The following is an 18,530-nucleotide window of genomic DNA, read 5'->3' as shown; positions in this document are numbered from 1 at the left end:
AAAAGTTCAATAATATAGGGGTATTATTCATAAGATCTGATGATTTATTGATTGATATTCATTCATTTAGTAGCTTTGCATGTTAATTTTTAAGTTTAAATAAATTTGTTCAGGAAGTAATCTTAAAAAGATAAGAGTTATATTCATCAAATATTATGCATTTGATAATGATAAACGATTGATAAATTTTGGATTTTAGACAAGTGGATAGACGCCATAGCTGGCAACGTGACACATATTGTTGTGGTTGCGGGCAAGACGCATGTAGCCTTGTTCTCCCCAATTACCCCAGGAATTCTTGACAAGCCAATAATTGGGGCCGTATCCCACAACAGTTACGGCATGATTCACTTGTTGGTTGCAATTGGGATTACTATAAATGCCTCCACGATAATGCTGCCACTGACTTGCATCGACGGCAACTGCAATTGGACCTATTTTGGCGACGGCTTTTGCCAAGGCTTCTTCGCCTTGTTCTACTTTGACTACATCCTTGATCTTGGCGCCAATGCTATTGCTTTTGAAGCGACAGCATGAATCATGGCCCTCATAAGGATATGCCTTTTCCGTATCAATGCCACCATTTTCCCTTACATAGTGTAGGGCGTTTGCTGGCCATCCACCATGGCATCCATGGTTATTATACCGCGTGGAGCAATCCACAAGATTCTGCTCGGACAGTGGAATCAGTTGCCTAGTACTAATGTAAATCTGACCCTCGATTGTGGCGACAGCGGCAAATGCCCAGCAGGACCCACAATGTGCCTGTTGCTTCACTGCGGTAACGGCTCCCTTGGCCCGCCAATCCACTGCGCCGCTCGCCTCAAGATTCTTCGGTGAATACGTATAATCGATATTGGCATCCATTTCACTCATGTTGAATTTGGTCAGCATAAGACTTTCGAATTCTGAAGGCAGCAAATCCGTAAATTGATTTACGCCCATCTCGTAGGTCTCCTCACCGGCGGCATATCGTTCGTTGTGCCTATCGATCAGCTCCTTGTTGTCCTTGAAGATCTGCTGGCGCAACTGTTCTTCATAGTCGTCGTCGTAGCTTTTCTGGTGCTCCACCTTAAAGGATTCAAACTCCGCATCCAGGACATCCTGGTAAGTGATCCTTGCCTGAACACAACCGATTAGGAGGAGAGCCAAAATGCCGATTTTTGCCTTCATGTTGCAGTTGCACTTTTCAAACTGATGCTGATATCAGGAAAACTCATTCATTATATACCCAAGATCCATGTAGTCACGGGACTCCACACCACAAATTTAACATGACTAACACCTCTTATAGTGGTTTGGTCTCCTTTGTCAAAGCTATTAATATTATAAACAATTCTAGTTATATATATATATTGAAGTACGTATAAATATGTGAGGTCCGTTACTTCCTTCTTATAGTCGACGACCTGCCATATATATAGAAACTCGGCTTAAAAAATAATTGGGTTCGATTAAATATATTAAATTAAATTTATTAAATATTAAAACTAAAACTCATTCAAATTTCGTTTCTCTTTGAATTAAGAATGAACAGAAGAAATAAATGAGTCAGCGAGAAAAGAAAGAAGCGTGGCAGACCGCATAAAGTACGTGTATATAAGTTCTTTATCAGTGTCAGTAACTGAGTTGTTTTAGCCCTTGTTTGTCTGTTACTCAGTCCGTCCGCTTAAACGCGTCGGCCTCTAAGACTATAAGACGTATGTAGCTATCTAGGTCCTGGATTTCAGACGCAGATCAAGTGTTTTAATATTTTAGGACTACTAGTTCATATAGCTGTCAAACGAAAAATCAGACGAAAATCCAGTTTTAGTACAATTTTTTTTGTAATTTTTTAGATATCTCAACCAATCTGTCAGAGCAAGGGCGTAGGCAGCTTTGAGTGAAGGGGGGACCAAAAAATCACCTTTTGGGTTACTTTTAGAGATTTTTAGAACACACATTCCTATGAGCAATATAACTTCGTAGTTAAATTAGTCTTTGTAGTCATTTTAAACTTTATATAAGTAAAAATTATTTCAAAATGTAGCCTTTCTTGCGCACTCAGCATACAAGATCCTTAAAAAAATGAATTTACAGTAGAGTGGGTCATTTTTTTTTTTTTTGCGACAAAACAACGATTTCTAAGAAGGTTTGCCCAATAAACCATCGGTCTAAAACCAAAATAGAGCTTATGAAATAAAATTAATTTTTTTTTACTCCATACAAATTGACCGACTCTATTATCCAAGACAGTTTTACGAATTTTTTACAACCTAAAAGCACAAATTTGGCTTTGTGGAGGCCCTAGAAATGAACAATGATTGCTGTTAAATGTAAAAATTATAAAATTACATTACGTTGTTTTTTACATTTTGCAAAAGGGCATTAAATATATTTAAAATTAATTTTTTTGTACCAAATATACCAACAATGTAGATAACTCATCTTTGTGTACCCGCAAATTGGTGTGAAAAATTAGAGCTCGACACTTCATATAATTTCGTAAATAGTACCACTTCATACTTTTCAACTTTCAATCAATGAAAGATCCAGAGTGTCAATTTTATTTTGTTATTTTATGTGATGTGATACCAATCTGAATGGATTTTGGAAGTTAAAATTTTGTTAGCCAGAGTGTAGGTAGGGGCACTTGTCCCCCCTGCCCCCCTGCCTACGCCCATGTGTCAGAGTATGCATTAAAGTGAGTCTAATATATCCTGGTCAAATTTTTATTAATTTATTTTAGTTTTTAATCAAACTCGAAGTTTTTGAACTTATAACTTCATATTTCCTGACTGAAAGCAGCAGCACATTACGAGGGCATACAATTTTTGACAGCATTCAAGTGCCTGGGTACAGGCTACCCTACTGTCGAGTGCGCTCGACTGCAGACGCAATACACCGCGTGCGAAGAGAAGCCTTGAAGATTTTCTGTAAATGATTAAGAGGGTTTAAATTTCGTTCTTGTAACGAGGTACAACTCTAGTTGACTTATTCCAAATCAATGATAATAAACATTAAAATGACGATGAAATGCATTAATTTGATCGATCAAACCTGATCATAAAATGCTTTTCTCACACGATCTATGAGTCACAATTAGTTCTCAATTGCATATATAGTTTATATATTTAGAAGTTTACAATTCTTTTTTAAATGATGAAATTATGTTGATTGAAAAGCTCTTTAAGCCACGGGGTAAACTGCATAGCTGGCAATTTTACACTGATTTCTCCGATTGCGAGCCATGCGAATGTATCCATTTTCTCCCCAATTCGTTCCCCAGGAGTTCTTAACTATCCAGTAGTCGCCTCCGTTTTTATCGGAACCGTAGCCAACGACAAGAACAGCATGGTTCACACGTCCAATACACGACGCTTGATTAAAGACGCCACCTCTATAATGTTGAAATAATCTTGCATCGACAGCCACAGAAATTGGACCCTTTTCGGCAACTGCTTTGGTCAATTGCGATTCATCACTACTTTTAATTCCGACAACACGAACGACCTTGGCCCCAATGTTGTTTTTATCGAAGCGGCACCTCATGTCCTTACCTACATAGGGGTACGATTTCTCGGTATTTATGCCACCGTTGTTCTTAACATAGGTCAACGCGCTAGATGGCCAGCCTCCTCTGCAGCCTTGGTTATTGTAAGGAGACCCTCTGGTGCAGTCCACCAAATTCTGTTCGGAGAGGGATACCAACTGACGGGTCTTAATGAAGTGATGACCCTCCAGGGCACCGGTTGCAGAGAAAGCCCAACAGGAGCCACAGGAGCCCTGGTTCTTGACAGGGGTAACTGCACCCCTGGCACGCCAGTCAATACTAGTCGGATTGGATACATTTTCGGAAGCACTAAAAGTGTAATCGATGTCAGATTCCAAGTCAGTGACATTGATGCTTGAGAGCATAAGTCTTTCGAATTCCTCGGGTCGCAGATCCGTAAATTGATTCACCCCCATTTCGTAGGTCTCCTTTTTGGCTGCATAACGTTTATTGTGTTCAGTAATAGTCTGCATGTTGTTCAGAAAAACAAACAGGCGCTCTCGCTCCTCCCTGAAATCCTTGTCGACTTTATTATACTCTACTTTAAAGGACTCATACTGTCCTAAGTAGCTCGATAGACCCGATGCCTGGGTGACTCCGATCAGGGCCAAAAATAATAGAGCTACCTTCATTTTGAATGAGGTTGAAGCTTACTGAAACACAATAAAATTCTAACTCTACTCGACATACCATTTCCACCTATTTATATACCTGTGCCTACTCTTAACTACATGATGGCAGTGACGAAGACAAAGTGTAGTTTACTTAATGGGTTATCAATTGCGTTACAAGTTTTTTAACTTTAAGGCTTTAATGAGCTTACCCAAAGATTGCATATACTGGAATTTAAGGATATTTCATTTCAATATATTTTAATTGTGATTCCGTATTTGATTTATGATCATTATCAAGTGATATTGAGCTTTTATTAAAAGCGGCTGTGAACACGTGCCGCATGTTACCTATGATCTAATACTAATTGCCGTTTTACTGCTAATTGCTAAAGTTACACTAATTACTATTATAATCGATCATTTGAATTACTTTGAGGGTTCAAATAATCGGTAATTTTAGTTAAAGAAGGCGTTTTTAACCATTTTATTTGATAACAGATATCTTTTAAGTTTTAAATTTGACATTGGTGACGAATTTGGGTAAGTAGTTAATTTTTGGTTTCTAATTTGAACTCTACATCTACATGTGATCCAGATTATAGGATCTATATTTTAATCATATTTTTTCCTAAGATTTTAATGTGATTTCAATTCATGTAGAAACTTTGCTTATTTTTAATTTTTATGTTGAATATAAATTTTATTTATAAAAGAAACTCTATTGTATTGATGAATATAATCATACTATTTATTATGCATTTTATAATGCTGATTTTTATACCCGTTACTTAAAAAGATAGGAAGAAGGGTATATTGTGTTCGTTGTATGTGACATAAAGGAGTCATCGCCGACCCCATAAAGTATGTATAATCTTGATCAGCATCAACAGACGAGTCGATATAGCCGTTTCCGTCTGCACGTCCGTGTGAGCGCCTAGATCTCAGAGACTATAAGAGATAGAGATACCAAATAAACTCCAAATGCGTTGGAGCAGGTCAAGTTTGTTTTAAATTTTGAACACGCCTTCTTCCGCCCCCGCAAATCGCGAAAACCGTCTGTTCGTCTGTATAAACAAAAGGATCTCAGAGACTATAAGAGATTGAGTAACCAGATTTGGCACACAGATTTCTATAAACCCACGCAGATCAAGTTTGTTTTAAATTTAAGCCACGCCCCTTTCAGCCCCACGATTCACGAAAAACCACCACACCCACAGATTTTAAGATAACACAGATTTTATGGTAAATAACGTAATCTTTTAAACTTATCTATAATCTCACTTAACCGCAGCAAGCTCGAACAAGTAGAACGGGAGTATTAGCTAACCAAAGCTATTTATAAAGTTATTATTTCAAATCAATCACCTAAAAGTATGCAGTAGTTTTTATTAGGTAGTAATTTCTTTAAAGTATTTATATATGTATTGAAATAAGTAACGGGTATCCTATGGTCGGGATCTTGACTATAGCCTTTCCCACTTGTTTTTTTTTTTTTTTTTTAGAATTTTTGGGAAATTTAGACAACTGGATAGACGGCATAGTTGGCCACCTGACAGAGGTTGTAGTTACGAGCAAGACGCATGTAGCCTTGTTCTCCCCAATTACCCCAGGAATTCTTGATGAGCCAATAATTGGGGCCGTATCCAACAATAGTAACGACATGATTTACTGGTTGATTGCAGTAGCGATCACTGAAGATACCGCCATTATAAAACTGCATTCGGGTTGCATCGATGACCACTGCAACCGGACCCTTAGTGGCGACAACTTCGGCCAAGGCTTGCTCACTTCTTGGCACATTGACCACACTTCTAAGCGTGGCGCCAATGCCATCACGTTTAAAGTAACAGTAATTCAAATAGCGTCCGTAATAAGGATATGCCCTTTCCGTATCAATACCTTTATTGTCCCTGACGTATGCCCATGCGTTTGCTGGCCATCCACCGTTGCATTCAGTGTTCCCATATGGCACGGAACAATCCACCAGATTCTGAGGGGAAAGTATATTCAATCGTCTAGTTCTAAGGAAGTAATGACCCTCGAGTGCGGCGACAGCGGAAAATGCATAACAGCAGCCGCAAGTAGACTGTTGCCTCACTGCGGTAACGGCTCCGCTGGCACGCCAATCAATGGAACTGGGAAGCGTAAGATTCCTTGGTGAATACGTATAATCGATATTGGCAGCACTTTCACTCATGTTCAATTTGGTAAGCACACGACTTTCGAATTCTGACGGCAGCAAATCCGCAAATTGATTTACGCCCATCTCGTAGGTCTCCTCACCGGCGGCATATCGTTCGTTGTGCCTATCAATCACCTCCTTGTTGTCCTTGAAGATCTGCTTGCGCAACTGTTCTTCGTAGTCGCCATCGTAGCTTTTTTGGTGCTCCACTTTGAATGATTCAAACTCCGCGTCCAGGACATCCTGATGAGTGATCCTTGCTTGGGCACAACCGATCAAGGCTAGAGCCAAAACTCCGATTGTTGCCTTCATGCTGAAATTTCACTTTTTGCCCATATTCCACGGACTCATATTCTTTATATACCCAACTTCGATACCCGCATCTCAATGTATTGTAAATAATAACGCACTCTGTGGTCTGGTCTTCTTTGTCCGAGTCAAAAATAAATCGGCGTCATTAAAAAAAATACATTATTCTTACATAATTAATTTTTTCTTAAAAGAATTTATAAATAACTTTAATACTTTAATACGAAAAGCCGACAGATTTCTATAGACCCCACGCATATTAAGTTTGTTTCAAATTTAAGCTACGCCCCCAACACCCACGGTTTTTATGGTAATTAATCTATTATTCCACAGAATAACAACAAGATATGACAAATAGAACGGCAGTTATGGCGATTAAATGTTTACAAAGTAATACAAGAAATTTTTTTAAAGTATTTTTATACATATTTAAATATAGTAAGTAACGGGTATCCTTTGGTCGGGATCTCGACTATAACCTATTCCACTTGTTTTTTTTTTTATATTTATTACTCATAGTACTGTAAATATAAACTTTAAAACCGATCTTATGTTCTTTTTTCGTTTCTATAAAAAATAAAGAAAATTACAGGTCAGAATTAAGAGCTGGAAAATAAAGCAATTCTCGATGCCAATCCCTGGCTTGTGTCCAAACTCAATAATTACCTTTAAATGATAATACTTTCTCTGTTAGAAATTGCCCGCAGCTGCTCATCACTTAATCAGTGATTTGGATGTAGGAAACTGTCTCTTTCCAGAATACTTTTCGAAATATGAATAGCTAATATAAATATTAAACTTAAATTGTATACATTTACGGAGATATTATCACGACATTCAAAAAACGACAAACGATATTTAAAAAAAAAACTGTCTCCTGTAAAAAAACGCAAAAATGGCGCGATATATTTTGATATCCTTTATATGAAATTATAAAATCTTTAATAACTTAACCTTTTTCCTATACTAAAAATAGCTGTTGTATAACATGTGTCCACAATAGCTTTACATATTTCCCTATTCACCACTTACTGTTAACAGCTGCTGTTTGATGCATGTCGATTTAACATAATGTGCAGTTTGAATACTATGTTAATGGCGAGGTTAACATTGAAATGTAGATTAGGGGATAAACTAATACTGTTGCATACTTTAAGGCAGCTTCTGTTATAATCAACTGTTAAGACAGCAAATTATAAATTGTTATATAACGAGCGTGTACTAAAGTGTATAATGGGTCTATATAGTTTGTCAATAGAGAAATGTGTAAAAATAATTAGAGCACATATAATTTATTTATTTAGAAATTAAAAAAAATTTTTTTTGAAATCAAAATTTTTTCTTAATTTTTTTTCACACTTTTTTAAAATTTTATTTTTGAGTTATACAGTAATTTAGTTTCCTTTGAAAGATCTTTAAATCGTGGGATAAATGCCGTAAGTGACAATTTGACATTGATTATTACGACAAGAACAGCGTGGTTCACACGTCCATTGCACGACGGTTGATTAAAGACGCCACCTCTATAATTTTGAAACATTTTTGCATCGACAGCCACAGAAATTGGACCCCTTTCGGCTTGCCAATTGCGATTCATCACCACTTTTAACGCCGACAATATCAACGACCTTAGCCCCTATTTTGTTCCTGTCGAAGCGACAATTTTTATCCCTGGCTTCATAGGGATATGATTGCTCGGTATTTATGCCACCATTGTTCTTAACATAGGTCAACGCGCTAGCTGGCCAGCCACCTGAGCAGCCTTGATTATAGTAGGGAGACCCTCTGCTACAGTCCACCAAATTTTGTTCGGACAAGGGTACCAACTGACGGGTCTTGATAAAATGATGACTCTCCAGCACGCCGTTGCCACGTTGCAAAAAAAGCCCAACAGGAGCCACAGGAGCCCTGGTTCTTGACAGGAGTAACTGCACCCCTGGTACGCCAGTCAAAGCTACTTGGATATGATAGATTTTTAGACGAATTAAAATACTGATGGACGTTGGATTCCAATTCAGAGGCATTGATGCTTGAGAGCATAAGTCTTTCGAATTCCTCGGGTCGCAAATCCGTAAATTGATTCACCCCCATTTCGTAGGTCTCCTTTTTGGCTGCATAACGCTTATTGTGTTCAGTAATAGTCTGCATGTTGTTCAGGAAAACAAACAGGCGCTCTCGCTCCTCCCTGAAATCTTTGTCGACTTTATTATACTCTACTTTAAAAGACTCATACTGTCCTAGGTAGCTCGATAGAACCGATGCCTGGGTTACTCCGATCAGTGCCAAAAATAATAGAACTGCCTTCATTTTGATTTAGGGTGAAGCTTACTGAAGCACAATAAGATTCGAACTCTGCTTGACTTACCATTTTCACCTATTTATATACTTTCGACTTGTCTGAATAATGTATAATACTGAGATGAAGAAAAACTACATTATACTATCAGTAAAATCATATTAAAATATGTACTACACGTAGCTCACTTAATGGATTATCAATTGCCTTGGTGGTTTCATCATTCCAAATCATATTGAGATTACTTTTATATTGAGAATTCCTCGGTTTGTTTATAATTATATATTGATTTTAGATTTAGAATAAGAAGCAAAAGATATTTGATTTTAAAGATGAAGGTTTTTTTTTTGACGCCTTTTTAGTTAGTAATTATAATTCAACTGCTAGTTACCAAAATTAAACTAATTACTGTTGTGATCGAAAAAGAAAGCGTTAAAACTTTTTATGTTAACACTATTAATTCCCTCACTTTAGTGTTTTAATGAGATTGTTTAGCTTATTAAAAAATAGCTTTTAATAGTTTTATCTATGCTATTTGGCTTGTTAAATTTTGCATTGAAACTGATCAATTGAGCAGATAACCTTTTTTCCTCTTTTTGAAAATAGTCATAAATTTAGGGGCTAGAATCTAGATATTAAATATATTTTAGCTCGAGTCTCTTTTTATGGTTTTCTGTTAATGGATAGTAAGCCCATCTAATAGCACCTCCCATATCCAAAAGTAATTACCTCCGATGAGGCAACGGTACTTGTAATGATCGTAATTAAAACAAATACTCTAATTACGTATTACTAATAGCTGGAAGTAGAACTAGACAGACCTAACAGACTTAGACAATATTATATATATTGTCAACACCAACAGCAAACGTAAACTACCATGGGAGAAGAATCTTAAACCAAATTTGTATTTTAAAGTTTAGTTTTCAAAGCAATTTAATAACATAAATGTCTTCTTCTTTATAGCGCCATTATTTGATACTTCGACAACAAAATTATAAAACAGCTTTTGTTTGGAAGCTAAATGAAATTTGGTCAGGATATATTGATCTAATTCCAAATTAAAATTAGTAATGACATTCCTAACTGAAATATTTACAAGGGGATCTGTCGGCAATTTGTTTATTTTGTTAGTTTATTTGTTTTAATAGTTAGTTTTTAGACTCCTGCTTTAAAAATAAATAAATACGTTGGTTTATTTTATTTTGGACAATCTTCTTGCAACAATTATTTTTTATTTCATATTGAAATTCAATCGAAGCGCTGCAAATCGATTCACACAGCTTATAATTCGAATAGTAATGACATTCCTAACTGAAATATTTACAAGGGGATCTGACAGCAATTTGTTTATTTTGGCAACTTTGTTGGGACTCAAGGAAATAAATAAATCTCATTGATACCAAATTGACAACTTGTCAGTTTCTCGAGATATTTTAAGATATTAAAATTTATTTATACTAAACCATGATATAAGCGGTATAATGTTCTTCGCAGAAGCATAACAATTTTAATAGTTAGTTTTTAGACTCCTGCTTTAAAAATAAATAAATACGTTGGTTTATTTTATTTTGGACAATCTTCTTGCAACAAGTATTTTTTATTTCATAATGAAATTCAATCGAAGCGCTGCAAATCGATTCACACAGCTTATAATTCGAAATGTCTCTGAATTTGATTAGCATTTTAAATGTTATCACAGTCTGCTATCAGTAATCCAGTTCAGGCCATAAAAGTGACGAAAAGTGAGTCTTTGTACAGACGATGTTGTTATTATTGGGCAAGCTAGATTAAATGAATATTATGAATCATTTTTCATGTTGCATCCATCATGTACATCGACCATTGTTGGTCAACTCCGTAAATGTGGCTAGGTTCAATTGCTGAGAGTATATAAATGCTACTCTACGTCAATCTAGGTACAATTGGTATCTTTAAGTTCCTCAGAGAACACCAACTTATTTCAAAATGAAATTAGCTATCGCTGTATTATTTCTCGTGGGATTTGCCCAGGCACATATCAACTATCAGGATGTCCTAGAAAAGGAGTTCGACTCATTTAAGCAGCTGTACAACAAAATCTATAAGGATGTCAAAGAGCACGAACAGCGTAAGCAGATCTTTAAGGACAACAAGGAGCTAATCAATAAACACAACAAAGGACATGCCGCCGGAGAAAAGAGTTACAAGATGGGCGTAAATCAATTTACGGATTTGCATTCAAATGAATTCAAAGAACTCATGCTCTCTACTTTCAATCCGAATGACTTAATAAATGGAATCGGTTATATTCACACATCTTCTGCAAGTGTTAAGAATCCGGAGAGTATAGATTGGCGTGATAGTGGCGCTGTTACCGGAGTGAAGGATCAGGGTCCCTGTGGCTCATGTTGGGCTTTTTCCGCCGTTGGATCCCTGGAGGGACAACATTTCATAAAAAACCAACAGCTAGTATCCTTATCCGAACAGAATCTGGTGGACTGCTCCAAGAAGGATGGCGGTTGCCAAGGTGGTTGGCCAGCTAACGCTCTTCAATACATTAAGGATAATGGTGGAGTGGATACCGAGGACTCGTATCCCTATGAAGCTAAGGACGGAGACTGCAGGTTCAATGGAGAGCACATTGGTGCCACGGTCTCTGATATTGCAGGTGTGGCCAGCGGTGATGAGTCGGCATTGGCAACGGCCGTAGCCGAGAAGGGTCCCATATCGGTGGCCATCGATGCATCCTTGTTTCAGCATTACCAGGGCGGAGTATTCGATGAGCCATCGTGTCAAGGAGGCGTTAACCATGGTGTTGTCGTTGTTGGATATGGCCACGATGACCAAGGCGGCGACTATTGGCAGGTTAAGAACTCTTGGGGACAATCTTGGGGTGAAAATGGTTATATTCGCATGGCTCGCAACAAGAATAATCAATGCAAAATTGCAAGCTTTGGAGTTTTTCCCGTGGTTTGAAGCATTTTTCAATTAACATATTAACATACATATATAAAATAATATAAATATACACACTTCTATTTGTAAATTAATCAAATATATGCACTTAACAAAATAATCATAAAAGCATTTAAATTTTTTGCAGCACACAAAAAGTATGCAACAGTATATGCAGTTGAAATTAATTTGCAAATTACAACAAATGTAGGTATAAAAATGTTTATAATCAGGGTTGCTCCAGAAATGTAAGCCATCTGAAAAGCAACCAAAAATATATGGGTTTTCGGTTGGTTCTGATGAATAAATTTAAATTTGTAAAAAGCTGTTGCATACTTTACGGCAGCCCCATTAAAGAATTGCTGTCTTTAAGAACATTGCACTTTAGAAATGCATAAGCGAATGTGATTTATTAATCATTCATAGTTATTTATTACAAATGATTTTTTTTAATATTATTGTCTCCGCCTTGAACATTGTGGGTATGGCCAATGACGACAACACCATCTCGTTGACACTATGGCTCGTCAAATACTCGGCCCCAGATACGGCACCATTCTCGGCGACGTTCCGTCTCCTCATCATCATTGGCCACACATTCAATATCAGATTCACTTATGCCCATCTTAAAAGTCTTTTCTTCGGAGACAATTCGATCGTTGAGTTTATTGATAAGCTCCTGATTTTCCACCAAGATCTGATCGAGTCGCTCTTGGTCGCTCACATCCTTGATTATGTTGTCCAGCAAATAAAATGTCTCGAACTCATTTTCGTGGACTTCCTGATCGTTGAATATGGTTTGGGCAAGACCGAGGAAAAATAATCCACAGATAGCTGATTTCATTTGGAAAAAAGTTGAAGTTCTCTTTAAAATATGAAGACACCAAATGCACCTCAATTAACGTCGACTTGTATTTATAAACCAGCAGCAATTGGCAAGAGCGTAGGCATCTTTGTGAGAGGGGGGGAGTAAATTTTTTTACATACAACACGAATGTCTACAGATTTTTATTTAAATAACAACAGTTCGAAAATTTCGGAACTCTTTAAATGTCAAAGATTATATTTTTTCAAATATATAAAAAAACAATTTCAATAAAATTTTTTGGTGTATTTAAGGTTAGTTTTTTGACTGGTTTTTTAAATAAATTTTGTGTAGCTTTTTAAATTAAAAGCAATGTTTTATCAATGCAACTTATATTTCAAATTTTATCAAACCTGGATATAACCTTATACCATATATAAATAAGCAGAAATTAACAATAGTTGCCTTCAACTGCCAAAATTATATTGAATAATAAGGCATATAATATCGTTTAAATTAATTGCTGATGCCATATATCAATTCTTAACAATTATGTTAATATTTGAAATAAATTGTTGACATACGACTTATTGGTAACCGCAAATACTTATGGAAAATAAATGTAGGGAAGGGCAACCCTGCCCCCTCCTCAGGCTACGTCTTTGGCATTTGAATTTCATCACTTTTAATGAATGAATGAAAATGATTCAGAGAGTGTGTCACTTTTTCGAAAAAAAGTGAGTGTAAATATCGTTATCTACAACGATTTCAAAGAAGGTTTGCTTAAGACACGATTGGTCTTAAAAGAATATCGAGCTTTTTAGTTTTACATTGGTAATAGTTTGATAGCACCGGACTGCTTAAAAAAAAATAATAAGCCCAAATAAATTCGATTAATAATGAATTAAGAGAATTTTAAAATAAATGCATAATGAACTTTTTATTGAATCTTTTACAAAACATGAAAAAAGTAAATATGTTATTACAATTTTAAGAACCGCTTGGTTGGTTGTGGGGATCAGCTGGTAGATATTTCGATTTACATTTTTGTATTCGCGCACATTGCTTAAAAGTTGTTAAAAAGTCGTCCCATTGTATCAATTTTTTGGTTTCGCGCACAGTTGCACTATGCGCTTACTCTGTTAGAGCCTCTGTCTCGCTCGCACTTCCACAACAAACGGCCTGCGTGCGCTACGCGAGAATCAAACGAAGTATGTGTGAGGTTTGCTGAAAACGAAGGGCGATAGACGCGTGGCTTGGCACGCTGCATTCTTTTAATTTCGAGAAGGCGACAGAACAAGACGCAAATATTTGAGTGCGAAATTATAAGTATTCAAACCAACCAAAGTGAAAGCAACTACTCTGATTTACCACAATCTGTTCGAGGAAGTTTCTGCCGTATAAAGTGCCTTAATTGGAGCTGTTTTAATCTCTTTTTCTTTCCAGTGCCAAAAGGTGATATCTCTGTTAATATAGAAAATATGCATTTCCCTAAAGTAAGAGTTTTTCTAGGCAGTTCGATTGGAGCATAATTCTCGTGCGTTGCCGGCCAGCCATAGCGCATCTGCGCTCTCGCCCTTAGTTATATACATCCGTATTTACATATTTATCCAGTGTGGCTGGTCGGACATCTACGAGACTCGAGGATCCAAAATAATTGATTTGACGGCAGAAAAGCAGCGGCGCGACTGCGCTACCTCATCGCGGCAGAATTCGCAGCCAACAGCGTTCGCGACATTGTAACTATGTTACGCTACCAAGTTAGCCACGGGATCTTTCGATTCTGAATCCCCGATTTGCGATCAATGACACATTAATTCAAGTTAAATTATTAAAAGCTAAAATTTAAATATTTAAATTGGGATATTTAATATAAATTTGATTTTTTGAATAATCCATACAGTAAAGTAATGATTTAAAATAATAAGAATATTGTAACATATTTCTGATAGTCACGAGAGGTTAAGCGATGTTTGTTCGGTATACCCAAATTCCTGGTTAGATTTTCTTTGCTGGTTAACAGATTATAACGCCATCATCATCATCGTGCAGCGATGGGCCCAGCGTACGCATCTATGGATTTGTTAAGACTGTGAGTACTTACTGGTTAGCTACACCAATTGTAAATCGGCGAGCCTTCAGCCACGACCGATATAGGAATTTGTGTAATTTGAGTATACCGCCATAAAATCCCCTTTCTTCCTTTGTGACAGGCAGAATTATCCTTTGTTTTTTTTTTTATTTATATAGTGTAGGATATATGACACAGTCATTGAAATGAAATTTGTAAACATTTGCTATTAAGAGTATAAAATTGTTCCGATCATGCTTTACGAATTCGACGTAAAGGCAATAAATGAATTTACTTGAAGAATATAAGAACTAATAGAATGATTTGTTAGACATTATTAATGGTTCGTCACCAGAACCTAAGGGGACTAAAAGGATGCATTTTCGCTGACTAAATAATTAAGAGGTCAGACTAAGGGGTGACCGCAATATTATCTTCGTGTCACCAAGGTTGGGTGGGTATAGACAGTAGGGCATAATCAACACCTCCGATAGCCTACGCTCTATCACGCTCTGTTCCTTCAACCCTCGACACCGTTCATATCCCGATACTCATATTGTTCGACTTGTAGTGATTTCTGTATAGTGCACTTATCATTGTGATAGGGTGAAGAAAGAACCCATACCACATCCGGCGAGCTAAGTTTAAAAGAAGAAGGCTAGAAGTGCACGACTTCTGATTCCGCTATGCACAAGTAGATGAGTTTCTTTAATTCTCTCCAGTACGCACACGCTACATGGTTCATTTTTTGTACTCCCTACAAATTGACTCACTCTATTGTCCAATAATAATGACATCTGAACAAAGACTAATTTTTAGTCATTTTTATGGTCTGAACTGGATGATTGATAACAGACTTTGATAACATTGTAGCGCATCGATTGCTCCAAGAAGATTGTCGTATCTAAGGCGGAAAGGTTTAGAAACGGGAAACAAAATTATGGCTTTCAGAAGATACCGTTTGAATAAAATGCTATTTATTATTAAAATGATTTTTAAATAAATAAAATTATTTCCTTAAGTTCAACAACAGTTGAGTTAAACAGCGTTGGCAGAGTTTACTAATTGCCGAATGGTCCCTGATTATGTTTTTCTTGGAATAATCTGCCAGATCTATTGTGATCGGGAATGTCATTTATAATTTATAGTTTGGTTGGGATTAAATTGATTCATCGTGATCAAATTTTGTTAAATTCGAACAACAAATACGTTTAGGTGTCATAAAAGCTATTAGTCGTTAATACCGAAGGGGTATCAGTGGTATCGAAGATAGCTTTTCTTCTTGCTGGTAGCATTAAAATAGTTCATAGATATATTTACAAATGTAAAATAATTTAAAAAATTTAAATTATTTAATAAATAATAATTTTGCTCATTTTAATTTATTCCCTTCCAAACGGAAGCTATTATAATTGATATAATAGCTATAACAGATAATTATCTGTTGTTAAACTGAAAGGTGTTGACTACCTATTAAAACATATTTAAAGCATATTCCTAGCCTGATCCTTAATTGGAATTTTTAATTGATGAAGTTGAGTTTAATTAAATTTTAAATATGAATGACTAACAATTTTTTTGATCAAAATACTTTTGAAATTTCGTAAGACACAATTTTGGTAATCATATATCTGAGCATACACTTACCACACTCATTAATTATCAAAAGTAAAGTATTTTTCTCACAATAATTTATCATAAGCATAAGAGGAAAAAAATTAAAGGGAAAATCCTAGATAAGTAGGTACAGCCTCGTCACTTGAAAGTTCTAAAGATCACAGACTGCGCAGGCGCAGCGAGGTGAGGCTATCAGAGAATGTGTCACAAATCATTCAACCCAGACACCCCAATTTCCCACATTGAGTATACATCCACCTTAGGTAAAGTGGAAATGATATTAGTGCAGCCAAAGATAAATAGAATGAAAAATTTGAGATTGTAACAGTTGCTTGGAAAAATCAAAAAAGCAGCAACAGCAACAACAGAATTTCCACTGAAGCATTTAGAACATCTACGAAAACGTTGTACGAGTATCTTGTAATACAATCCGTGCGTAACTGCAATTACTTAGTGTGCGCCCCGTGCATCTATGTATCTTTGTATCTGTCTAATGCACGGGCAAAAGGTGAACAAACTCTGTTGCGCATGCGTTGTGGTTTCTCAGATATTATCCTACTCTGTCGTTGTCATCCAATTTGAAAACATGAAATATATTTGTACATATCCGCCCGTGACAGTTCCTGTGTCTCCAAGTTGAATGAACTGCAAATGATCCTGTAATCCAGCAAGCAGACTTGTTGCATGCAACAAGCCTATACTGTACAGTCCATCTACGAAAGGTAGAACTTAGTTTATCAAATTGAATTTAGAAATCAAGAGTCCTTAGGACAGAACTGAGAGAACCGTTGCCTGGTGCAACAGACATATCGTCTGCAGGAATCTAATGGAAGTGAATGGATCCGCATTGACTGCACGTCCGATGTACAGAATGACGCTATTTATAGATGCCTGTCGCGGGACTTCGTCTAGTTAGTAGCCGATGGCAAAGCATCATGTTGCCGACGAGGGCTGATGTTAGGGGCTGTCTTCTTGCCACAGACTCGAGCAGCATTTCAATTGCATTCCAACGCGCGTTCGGTACAGAGATACGGACACAAAATACGGATACGAGATCGAATTTAATTGGATTATCAGTGAATGTGAAAAGTGAATGTGCATAAAATCAATATGAAAATAATTAATTAGTTAAACAGAAAAATAAACATGACAAGTTCCTAGCTACCAAACATACCAAATAAAATATTTTAACTATAAATTAAAAATATTTAAACTATAATTACAAATTAACTTACATAACAAATTTTATAAGTGCTCCAATAATTTATAAAAATCTTTTACAATTTTAAGGTGTGTATACAAAGTTTGTTTAAACTACAATTATAAATCTAAAAAAATAAATAAAAGATAGAAGATAAAGAAGAAGATAAATATAGTATATCTTCAAAATATCAGCTTATAGATCTTTGAAATACTTTGGGGCATGAGTAATGCGAATGTAATTTGATGTCAGGCTAGTTGACAGAATTAGCATGCCTTCAATGTTGCCACAAATGCTGGAGCACACCAAATATAGAGACCATGAGTGTTCGAAGATAAAGTGACCACATCCCAAGGCATTTAAGTGCCAATGTCTGGAACGTATAGCAGCAGCACATAAAATCAAGAAAAAAATACTTTAATTTAAATTCGAAAGACTGTCGCATGGCTCCCTCCACTTTTCATTTCACTTTTCACCAACAACAAAACTGAGGAAAACAAAAACAAAAAAAAAAACAAAATAGAAAAAGACAAGGCAACAAAAAGGAAAAACGTAAACAACGAAAAAGAGTGAACGCTGCACAAGTTCAAGATTCTCACATATACAGATACAGCTATAGATACAGATACAGCTAAAGATACACATACAGATATAACGTAGAATCAGACATGGGAATTCACGGATCCCTCCGTAATAGCTAAAAGTAGAAGAACACACGAGACACGAGACGAAGCAATAAACTGCATCGAATGTAGTTTAATGCAGTTTGCTGGGGATCCTTCATTTCTCCCTCCCTATTTTCCCCTCGCCCTGACGATGCATTTTCCCGCTTTGGCGCACGACAACAACAGCAACAACAACAACAACAACAACAACAAAGCAATGCCTTTTTCCCGATGCGATAGTTTGCTTGATCTATTTTTGGACTAGCCAAGCCAGGCATTGTCTTGTCGCCTCGGGTAATTT

The 18,530-nt window shown here is 36.4% G+C and overlaps 4 protein-coding genes and 1 pseudogene across 4 annotated transcripts; 1 reads left to right on the top strand and 4 right to left on the bottom strand.

Moving 5' to 3' along the window:
- Positions 1–15: 15 nt before the first annotated feature.
- LOC117788502 lies at positions 16–6,640 on the bottom strand. Its single transcript, XM_034627287.1, has 3 exons — positions 5,666–6,640; positions 3,178–4,158; positions 16–1,200 (listed from the first exon to the last, which is right to left on the bottom strand). Exons 1-3 carry the CDS (start codon positions 6,638–6,640, stop codon positions 196–198), a joined length of 2,961 nt encoding a protein of 986 aa, XP_034483178.1. The 3' UTR covers positions 16–195.
- LOC117787424 (cathepsin L1-like) lies at positions 3,086–4,190 on the bottom strand. The gene has a single exon (XM_034625945.1). The coding sequence runs from the start codon at positions 4,162–4,164 to the stop codon at positions 3,169–3,171; it is 996 nt and encodes a 331-aa protein (XP_034481836.1). The 5' UTR covers positions 4,165–4,190; the 3' UTR covers positions 3,086–3,168.
- A 510-nt stretch (positions 6,641–7,150) lies between the features above and the next one.
- Positions 7,151–8,944, bottom strand: LOC117788501 (annotated as a pseudogene).
- A 1,925-nt stretch (positions 8,945–10,869) lies between these two features.
- On the top strand, positions 10,870–11,943 carry LOC117787234 (cathepsin L1-like). The gene has a single exon (XM_034625704.1). The coding sequence runs from the start codon at positions 10,902–10,904 to the stop codon at positions 11,889–11,891; it is 990 nt and encodes a 329-aa protein (XP_034481595.1). The 5' UTR covers positions 10,870–10,901; the 3' UTR covers positions 11,892–11,943.
- A 327-nt stretch (positions 11,944–12,270) lies between these two features.
- Positions 12,271–12,758, bottom strand: LOC117788049. The gene is made up of 2 exons (XM_034626704.1): positions 12,389–12,758; positions 12,271–12,322 (listed from the first exon to the last, which is right to left on the bottom strand). The coding sequence occupies exons 1-2, from the start codon at positions 12,712–12,714 to the stop codon at positions 12,304–12,306; spliced, it is 345 nt and encodes a 114-aa protein (XP_034482595.1). The 5' UTR covers positions 12,715–12,758; the 3' UTR covers positions 12,271–12,303.
- Between the last annotated feature and the right edge of the window lie 5,772 nt (positions 12,759–18,530).

Source organism: Drosophila innubila (genome assembly GCF_004354385.1).
Source record: "Drosophila innubila isolate TH190305 chromosome 3L unlocalized genomic scaffold, UK_Dinn_1.0 0_D_3L, whole genome shotgun sequence".
In the NCBI taxonomy this organism is placed as follows: domain Eukaryota; kingdom Metazoa; phylum Arthropoda; class Insecta; order Diptera; family Drosophilidae; genus Drosophila; species Drosophila innubila.
Note: the sequence above shows the minus strand (reverse complement) of the source record. Positions and strands in the feature narration are given on the sequence as shown.

Bases quoted from the DNA above. Each gene is read 5' to 3' on its own strand.
- LOC117788502 (XM_034627287.1), bottom strand. From the start codon at position 6,640: ATGAAGGCAACAATCGGAGTTTTGGCTCTAGCCTTGATCGGTTGTGCC. The intron at 4,159-5,665 runs TAAATTTCCCAA...TTCAAAATGAAG, and splicing joins ATGCCGTCTATCCAGTTGTC to GTAGCTCTATTATTTTTGGC. The intron at 1,201-3,177 runs GTGGCTTAAAGA...TCCTGATATCAG, and splicing joins CCAGCTATGCAGTTTACCCC to CATCAGTTTGAAAAGTGCAA.
- LOC117788049 (XM_034626704.1), bottom strand. From the start codon at position 12,714: ATGAAATCAGCTATCTGTGGATTATTTTTCCTCGGTCTTGCCCAAACC.
- LOC117787424 (XM_034625945.1), bottom strand. From the start codon at position 4,164: ATGAAGGTAGCTCTATTATTTTTGGCCCTGATCGGAGTCACCCAGGCA.
- LOC117787234 (XM_034625704.1), top strand. From the start codon at position 10,902: ATGAAATTAGCTATCGCTGTATTATTTCTCGTGGGATTTGCCCAGGCA.